The sequence below is a fragment of the Etheostoma cragini genome, chromosome 14 (assembly GCF_013103735.1).
Source record: "Etheostoma cragini isolate CJK2018 chromosome 14, CSU_Ecrag_1.0, whole genome shotgun sequence".
Lineage (NCBI taxonomy): Eukaryota > Metazoa > Chordata > Actinopteri > Perciformes > Percidae > Etheostoma > Etheostoma cragini.
The window spans coordinates 1,589,514-1,599,705 of NC_048420.1; the positions used below are offsets into that span (position 1 = coordinate 1,589,514).

The 10,192-nt window shown below is 41.3% G+C and overlaps 1 protein-coding gene across 2 annotated transcripts in view; it reads right to left on the bottom strand.

The window, feature by feature from the left end:
* LOC117956975 (solute carrier family 66 member 2) overlaps positions 1-9,744 on the bottom strand; it is a 25,002-nt gene extending 15,258 nt beyond the window's left edge. Inside the window, exons 1-3 of one of the 2 annotated variants that reach the window (XM_034892386.1) lie at positions 8,907-9,744; positions 7,717-7,850; positions 5,277-5,327 (exon numbers count right to left, since the gene is read on the bottom strand). In XM_034892386.1, coding sequence (XP_034748277.1) covers positions 5,277-5,327; positions 7,717-7,850; positions 8,907-9,109 — 388 coding nt within the window. In that variant the 5' untranslated portion in view covers positions 9,110-9,744. The remainder of the gene's footprint in view (positions 1-5,276; positions 5,328-7,716; positions 7,851-8,906) is intronic. The other variant, XM_034892387.1, reaches the window with a different exon arrangement.
* Between the last annotated feature and the right edge of the window lie 448 nt (positions 9,745-10,192).

Here is a 10,192-nt window from a genome sequence, read left to right on the forward strand (position 1 = left end):
CCGCTCCCCCCTTTAACTGCATGGGGAGTGGAGGATATATAATGGATGAAATTCATTCTTTCTAAAACAAAAACATTATGATTATGACATGCTTTTGCATTAATTGTGCAGTCCTCGTCTCCCGACTCATGTTTTAGTGATTACACTCCTTCATGCCAGTGCTGTGCTGTCATCATCCCATAATCCTGCGAGTGCACACTTTGAAGATGCACTTAAGTCTGCCTCCAATTATCAGTAGCATGCAAATGTAGGAAAAAAACATCTTAAAAAAGCAGATCAGCATGTCACACTATTCCACACTGACCACTAAGGGATATTTAGCACAGTACAGTACCTCCTGAGCCACACACCCTGTATTGCTGGGCCACTTGTGTACCCGGGGGCATTCTCATCCCGGTCTTTAACCCCTGTGCTGTGTGGCAGCCACGGTAGCACTCTGTGTGGGAACAGACTGAGCTGCATGAAGGCTCCCTGTACTGGCCAAACGTCTTGTGCACAGCTCAGTTTGAAGTCCCACAGAAATGTGGTACATGTGTAGAGGGACAAGGGTCAGAGTTGGAGATTTCAAATCGCTTGTTTACCAACTGTTCCCTGCCAGACAGAGTTAGGCTCCGGAAAAGTCTACGGGGGTAGCTGAAATAATGGCTTGCTGTCACTGAAATGCACCCGTGGGAGCAGCAGGAACGTTATTATGAAAGACAGTTATGATGGAAATTGAAGACCAGATTTTTCAAGGAGCTTAATTTTCTGAAATTCGGACAGGGAGCTTTCTCACAATGACTAATGGGCTTTCACTGCCAAGCCAACGCACAAAAGCTTTTCTGCAGTGCCACCTAGACTAAAGTCTCTTTAGAGGCCAAGTCAGGCCTCTATCTGTCCTTAGGGAGACGATAAATGCACCTACAGGCTAGGGTGATTTATTCTAAGCTGACAAACTCAATAAAGACGAAGGTACAGACCCCCATGGGACCAGAATGAGAAATGAGCTATTACCAAACAATAGAAAGAAATGGTGATCTCTTGTATCTTCATGCGCCTCTGTAACATCATGAGGTAAACATCTCTGTGGTACAAGACCACTTTATCATTGTGACGTCTGAGCTGGCCACAAACAGCGCAGGGATAGTCAATTTTACTTTTTGTGGAAAAAGCTTCCAAAAAAGTGGTGTGTTTTTCAATTTGGGGATGCTATTATGATAAACCAGCTGTTATCGTCTTTGCTGGTTAGTAAATTTGCTTTTTCACAACTGCACGCAGTGTAATAATAAAAATGTACAAGCCGCGCTCGCCTGCTGCAGTAGTGGACCAATCACGCTGCAGATTAAATCGAAGAATAAGTATCGTTTGACTGAAGAAGTGTCGATGCTAATCGGTACTGGGTTATTGTGGTCAGTACCCTTAAAAAAAAAAAAGGAATGAGGTGAGTATAATAATAGCTTATGTGAACAAAGTATTAAAATTAGTATCTTATCTTGAAAAATCTGGCGAACCTTGCACGTTTCTGTGCAAAACTTTTTGCAAGGAAAACATAAAAGTAGTTTGAAAAAAAGTTTTCTCAATATTTAACTACGCGTCCCTTCCCTGTCTTTGTAGATGTGCTGAATGGAATACAAAGAAATTTCTATTCACAGACTATTTTCAGCTGAAATAGACAAAAAACAAACAAAAAAAAATGCCGAAAGTGAATGAGGATGTGGTGGTGACAGACACAGCCGCTGCCTCGTGGGGACAAGCAGACAAGCTGCCCTGGAGTCCGAAACCACAGACACCCTAAAGCTTGCACACTGGATTTTCAATCAAGGCGCAGAGGCCTATTTATTGGTTTGTTTCTGACACAAATTAATTTATATGCTTCTGGAGATTTTGAAAAATCCATTCCGGGTTTCCCGTGTCAGGTCTTCAAAGTAACTGAAAGTACATTTTGACTGTGTGGCACACGTTAGAGAAAGTGAACTTTTCTACAAATATTTCATCCTACATTTTCCTTCCAAGCCCTTTCGCCGCCACCTGAGGGATCACCTGCATCTCTGATCCAGACGCAGCCCAATGATCTGATCTTTTAATTCCCTTAAAAAGGATTCCAGCATGCAGTCTTCCATAGAAATCAAACCGAGCTGTGATTACACGAGGATTTCTCCCATCTGAAAAAAAAAACTACAACATAGGACACGCTGTATGTGGTGCACCACCCGCGTCATTTTTAAACCTAAACATCATGTTCCTCAACCATCCATGCGGTTATCTGAGCTACCAAATTGCAAATGCCTACACATTGCCACTACATAAAATATGCACAGACCAAAATAGTGGAGAATTGAGAAACTGAAAAAAGGATTGTAATTTTATGAGGGATGCACAGAGAACAGGGGTTAGGGTTTGGAATTATTACTTGACTTAGGGTTTAGCATTTGTCTGATATTATGTATGTAACGCAAGTTTGTGATTTATGTTAAAATTTAAAAAAATAACAATAAAGTTCACAGGCAGCCATAGAACAGCGTCATGTGGGCATTGTAGGAAGCTCTATTAAAATTCAGTTACACTGTTTTTCTTTCAGAGTACAAATGCCCAGCTGTTTGATGGAAGTGCCTGGTGTGATAATGATGTTGAACAAATATGTGCTATGCTAAAAGGGAATATAAGAGGGAACAAACTGAACAGTAAGAGAAACATACAGGTTTTGAATGTGCCCTGCTGACTAATCAACACTATGGTGAGTCACTGCAGAAAGCTACACTGTGAGGCTGTGGCACCTGACGGCTGCACCCTGACACCAGTTTGGTGCCTTATGTTACACTGTTAGCGCCCCAGAATTGCTGCATCTCTGATCCTGTATTCATCTTACAGCCCTGACACTGATCACAGCTGCTCCAGGCATCGGGAGTTATGCTGTGTGTCTATCCACACTTCACTTCTTCATTTCTACTTTGTCTGCTTGGCATGCTTCTATTAATAGTAGACAACATGCTTAGCCTTGATGTTTCCACTAGCAGACCAGCAAAGCTGCGATATAGGAACACTGCGTTCTGTTAATTTGGTGCTCAGCAGACTTCATTGATCAATGACCCTCCGTAAAGGCGCTGCAAATTAACATCAGCTTCCACATCTGGGCAATGAAGACAAGGAAACATCACTGCTCCTGCTCTTGATGACACGCAATCAGGCTTAAACCATAGGAAAGCACACTTTGGTCGAAACGTTGGTTGTGCTTTTAACATCATTCAATAAAACATCCACACACACACACAAAAAAGAAAAAAAGAATATGACATAGCACTTCAATACCAAGCCATCAAGTGTGCACTAGTCAGTCCCAAGAGGCAAATGCTGAACCAAGTGTACTCTGCTTCTTCATTCAAATAGTTGCATACTGCCATCTAATGTCCATACCAGGAACAGCAGCCCTTTCTTCACTAGTACCGTGTCCTAATTCCACAGTGCACTAAATACCAAAATGTTTTAGTTTTTTAAAGAATGCAAGAAATCAATCAGACCAACGAGAAAATATTACAATCATTAGACAATAATTCGACTGCAACTTTAGAATGTTACCATCACTAAACTCCAAAAAAAAAAGATATTTATTTTTGCAGGTGTGAGAAGGGCCCACATTTTCTTTCGTGCATCGTGGGAAAGTAGTTTTCTTTCAAAAGCACACAAATATCGACTCTTTTCAAGTTGCTGTTAAAGGATTAAGTCTGGCGTATCTCATATTTTTCTTACTGTCAACAAATCCATTAAAAAGACCATAACCGAGGGTGCGTCTCAAGATATTTTCCTACTTCTCTCCCTGTCTGCTGTGCCACTCAGCCCCAAGCCCATTTGTTCCTACTGAAGATTTAAATCTTTAAAAAAATGGGTCACACATGTAGTTTCGTTCATGCTAAAAAAACAGCTGGGCAATGTAGCCTTCAGCAAATGTTACTCAAAAATATAGAATATTACCCACCCCACAATATTCATGACATATCCAATATAAAAGGGGCATTGCGCTGAAACCAAGTGTAGTTCAAGGAACACATTTAAAAAGCTGGTTAGCAGACAACGGCAATTTGCATTAATCAACCATTAAAAGCATGCTTTACATTCACATTTCAGGGCAGAATCAAGTAAGCATGCACCAGTTTAAGGGTCATTAAACACATAACAAAACACAAATCATTTTTAACCGCAAAAACAACAGCATAGCGTTAGAAAAACTCCAAGCGGCCAGTAAGCGACTTTAAAGTGCGTCCTAGGAACGGGTCAGACTACTGTTAGAGTGACCTATCTACGCTGTGGAGTAAGGTCTGGCTACACCACATACACATTCCAGGATCTGAGAAAAAAAAAAAAAAAAACTTGGGCGGCGCTAAGCTCTCGACGCAGCGACGGTGGCTCTGCAGAATAGTCTCGGGAAGGAACTTGTTTTGGTGAAGCGTTTGCACCCCGCAAAAGAAAATGCCACATACAATAACAAAAATACACAAAACATTAAGTCAACTGTTCCTACAATACAGTAATGTGAGCTATTTAAATGAGCTGGATACATTGTTAAACGGCATTTGTTCTTACCGGTGTATCAGTGTGTCTACTTCATCCATAGCAAATCCCCGCCAATGGGTCCCAAAACGTCCCGGTTAGAGAGTAAATCCCATAAACATAATCTTGGAGTATCTTTACAATCATTTACCGAAAGAACCAACGCAGGCCTGCCTTGTTGTTCCAAATTTTCTTCAAGATCTGCCATTTTCAGCGTGTAGCTCGCTCAGACCCGCAGAGAGCAGACATTGCGGGGCAAGGCCTGACATCCGGCGCGTTATGTCAGACTCTATCCTGGAAATGTACTTCTGTGATCCAGACTACTACTGTCTACTGTTGACTACTCATAATGTGTATATGTGAGTATGGAAAACGTGAGCTTTTCATTTCTTCCTCAACTGTCATTTTTACATAAAATGTAAACATGAAAGCACAAACAGTCCATGCAAAAATCTCATTCACGCGGGTAGTTCGGTGAAACCTGATCATTAATTTGTACAGAGGGTGTGAAGGGCAACATGCATCGGAAGCACCATAGCAGTGGCTCCAATGGATGGACTCTGTGAATCAAACATGGATGGACAGGACGTCATGCGGGTGGAATGGGCTCGTGCTTCATCCAGACATGTGGTAAATGTTGTTAAGTGATGAGGGACACTGGGTCATCATCATCATCATGCACGAGACACAGAGATGGAGAGGCAGATGAACTACAACTGATGTTTCATGGCAAACGCAGAAGGTTCTGTACATACCCAGAAAGAGCCTCTTAGGGATTCTGATCTCCTCGTCCTTACTGTCTGTTGCTACGGACAAAACAAATAAATAAAGAAAACATCGTGTCTCTCTTTTTTTCTTTTTTTTTTTTTTACAGCAAAGCTTACCTTTGCCGTGTAATGATAGGTTACTGAACATGGGCATTCCTTTGTAATATTGTGTGATGGTTGGTCAGACAGACGTTTTCAGGTCATCCCAAAACTACTGACAGTCTGATTCACGGATTAGTTATGTCACGGATTGCAGTGACATAACTAATGGTCCAATAATTATCTGGCGCTAAAGACCACAACAGGGCAGCAGTGTTACCACTGGCAGAGTTTGTGTGAGTATCATTGGCATCTTTGCCCACCTGAAAACATGTTTTATCATTTTGCTTCTAACTAGGAGTGACTTGGTCCTACATAAACACAGGTGTCCACTAAAACTTAGGACAATACTGGGTTATTTCAGACACCCGAAATTCCCTAAACGTAATCATTAATTTTACCTGCAAAGAACGTTGGGTTGTATAAGCTCCATGCAAAGTAGGCCTACATCCATGTTGGCCGTTTCGGGTCAAAGAAACACATATTCCTGATATAAAAACACTGAAAATGGGTCAAATTTTACCTGGGAACAACACTTTAATCCTGCTTGGAACAAAGTATATAGAATATATTAATTACTAAGCTTCAGAGGTGCTGGGGGGGGCGATTTTCTTAACTTTTGACAGAGCCAGAATAGCTGTTATGCTAAGCTAAGCTACGTGGATGCTGGCTGTAGCCGTATATTTCCAGAGAGGGACTCTGTTTGCACAAACACGTATATAAAGAAAAAACATCCCCTGCAAAGTAGTTAATCCAACAAGCTGTCTGGAAACCTACATTTTTTAATGCTGGACATTCCTGTCTCACACTGGTCGTCAGGGTGATCTGTGGCTACAGGGTTCTCCTTTTTGATTGGACACTACAAATATCTGAGTGCTTCCTGTACTCGAGTTGTCCAGTTTATTACATTTCCTCTTTATTTTATCATCTGACACTGAGCCTACGGACATTAGCACTCATTAACCCAGTGTCTCCCCCTCCCCTGTCTTACTCCCAGACCGCCACGGGGACGGGAAGCACAGCTGAGGCATCCAAGCCTGGAGCAGAGACAACACATGACACGGGCCTTGAAACACATGATCACAGAGAAAACCACAGAGGGCTGCTCCTTGTCCATTTGTTTGCAAAAGGATGTACATTTAAAAAAATAAAGTGGCTCCATGTGTCAACATGTTGGGTATTGATTAACTTCATGAGGCTGTTACGCAGGACACAGTAGTTCTGACTTCTGTTTACAGGAACAGAGACATCCCAGTTCCTCTTAACTGTTTTGCAAATGGCAGAAGTCTTTATAATGGAGACATTTTGGATTATTTCCCTGTGTTTCAATTGCTTCTTAAGGGAGGGCACATGGTCAGATTTATATTGCTAATATTGTTATAAAGTTGTAACTAAGTATTAGAATTTAACCTATATCTACTGGAGAATAAACAAGGCATCTACAGTGCTGCTCATGAGTGTAGGAACGCCTAAAAAGACGACTAGAAAATAAATTAAAATATTATTATATTTGGCCTTAATTAAAAAATGAGGAAAAAACCTTTAAGGACACAAATTTTCTTTGTGAATGAATAACATATTGTAACTAAATAAATACTCTTCCTTAAAATAGGATCAATTTCCAAAAGGTGATTTTTTATTTCTCTTTTTAGTCAACTTAAGCAGCGGTTCCTATGCTCATGAGCAGCATTGAATTAAATACTTTACACAGGTATCTGTCTACTAATTGAATACTAGAAACAAATACATCTTTTTTTCCCGGTTGTATTAAACAAAGTGACGTTATAAAGCTTTTGGGCCACTAACCCCATTGATTTACAAGTACTGAGGTGCAGTATGAAGCCAGTGTTTCTTTCTTTTAGAGGGCTGATTTTTTAGAACTGGTTTAAAATCATCTCCTGACAAACACATCCTGCATATCACATCACCGGCAACAACCATCAGTGTAGCCAAAGACCAAAGTTCCCATGTGTTGAAACAGGCTTGACTGGACTATTAAAACCACATTACCAGTTTAAGGAATGACCCTAGGGCCCCTCACACTGTGAGGAGGTAAGGAGACTCTCACACTCTTATGCACACATTCATACATTCTTTGCAAACACTCACACATGCACCACCTGCCTACACACATTCTCGCTCCCTCTCAGATATGTTTATACTTTCACACACAAGCCCATCTCCCACCCTCGCTCACATCCACTCCCAAAACACACACAACCGCCCAATCATGTAACATTTAAAGCACACACGGAGCTTATCGCTCAGTACACTAAGATAGCTGGGCTTAATGTGTGTCTGTGAAGAGGCCGTGCAGAGGGTTCCTGACCTATGAAGGAGCGTCTCTTTGTGTTGAGTTCGGTAGCCGTGCGGACGTCGGTGCACAGGCTCAGCATGATGAGCATGGTGGCGATCATGATGATGCTCTGCCACAGCAGCAGAGTCTCGAAGTAGCGGCCGAATCTGATGGAGAGAAAAAAATGACCATTATGTGACATGTAACCGGCGTGGAATACAGTGCATGATTATGATTTTCTAGTTTTCATTCAGAATCTGTGCTGCAGCAAAGACAGACTCAAAACCACGCTACTACAGCAGCTTGTAAAAGGATTCCTTCAGGAAGATATAGAGGAAATCAATTAATGTTAACCCCTGTAAAAATGATCCCAGTATTTCCCCACTGTACTTTTTCTCCCTCTCAAATACACATACAGTACCTGTCACATTAGTTGAGTTGGCAAACAATAGTTTAGCGTAAACTAGTCAGTAGTTTGGTGTTTTCAGAACCCTTAATGGTAAGGGACCAATGTGCCTTTGCGTAACTGGGTAGTACTCCAGTTTAAATTAAATGCAACCATGCATTAAAAAGACGTTATATGGATACTTAGAAACCACAATTTAATCGGGCATACATCCAATCCCCAAGCAGCTGGTATCCAGTTGGCTTAGTAGTAACTTGGTCTATCGGTTGTATCCATCACTTGGATTGAGGGGGTCGCAACAGTGCAATGGCAGCTCGCGACAAGCAGGACTTCAGAGAATGCCCCATTGATTCGTAAACCATCCTAACTTTTGTTCTCTATGGTAAGGACTTTGTACTGCACTGTTCAATCCCTGCACTGTTTACTTTTGCACTGTCACGCCTACACAGTGTGCCATAGTATCTCACCTTATCTTGGTCATTGCATTCCTGTGAGTGATTTGTATTGTTATATATGTGTGATATATGTGTTTGTTGTGTTATGGTTGTCTTGCTTCTGGATGCCTAACATTTCCTTCGGGATGACTAAAGTATCTATCTGTGACTTGCAAACCTCAATTTCCCCACTGTGGGACAAATATAGGTTATTGTTATCTTTCTATCTATCTATCTATCTATCTATCTATCTATCTATCTATCTATCTATCTATCTATCTATGGCTTACAGGCAGAAAAATATACAATTAGCAGATGTTCTGAATATTCTGTGCAAACGAGAGTCCATGGTGTGAATGAACAGGCATTAGAGGACTTGTTACCTAAAGAGTATCCGTAAGATGTTGGCCACCAGGAGGACCAGGCACACATATGTGGAGAAGCCCTCTGCATTCTGGGTCCGGCGGATGTCTCTGTACTGCGGGATGTAGGGCACCACCCCCCCGAACACCATGGCACCGGCAGCGACCCACGACACCAGGTTGTGGAACACCAACACGATCTGGTCAAACACCTCATCTTCCATGTTCAGCCGCTCACCTGTCCAACACCTGGGCAAGTCGTCGTGAAGTGAGGTCCGCTGGCTTTCCCTGGCTCAGTGGAGATCGTTACGAAGAGTCTCCTCTGGTTCCTTGAAGCGACTTTAACAATGTAAAAAGAGTAGCATCCGTGTTTTCCATGCATAACGTTGGTCCCTGCACGGATTACACAGACCAAAAGACAGGCTACTGCCACGACATCACAAGCAGAGCAGGGAATCAGGAACAACGACTCCGGGGGCTAACGCTACAGCAATATCTGAAAACGGTAGTCCAAATAGTGGGAATATTAAAATATTATTAGCAAGCTACGGTCCCGAGTGAACTACGCTCGCTAAAGCCAGAGCTAGTGTCTGCAGTGGAGTGGACATTTGTTATTCTGCTCCATAGCTAGGTCCCGACTCGTTTCTCTAAGCCAACACTCCAGTTGATGCTAGCTCGCCTTGTTGAAAATGTTGCACTAAACTCAGAAGAAGAAACTCCAAAAAGGTTCCGAAAATGGTTTAAAGCCCTTGATATTGTCGATAAAACGGGAACTATTTTTTGTTGTCCCTGTGTTTATATTTTTTACTCACTGACTGTCCCGTATGTGCGTTTCTTTTTATCAATTGGTTTTTCTTATATCGTCTTCGGTCTCGCCCAAACTTCCGTAAACGTAACACGTCATGCGTCACGACAAAGATACACCCGGTCAAGATAGTTCTCGCAAGAAAGCTCCAACTACATGTGACATATCCTCCAATCTATTTAATTAACACCCTTTGTTGTCAATATCATTAACGAAGTTTGTAAATCTCACATTTTTATTCATATATTAATTGGAAATAATTTTTTACATATTTTAATTTTTTAATTTTTGCTCTCTTCATGGATCTGTTTATATTGTACTTTTTTATTTATGTTTTTATTTATATTTAACTTTTTTACTCGGTCTCATGTTATATAAGTTGCAATTATTTTTCTATATAATGTTATGAGCTGTGATGACTGAATGTTTGTAAATAAATTTCTAAAAAAAAAAAAAAAAATAGATTCCGTACTACCGTAGTCATGTTAGTGTTTTTTGCAAA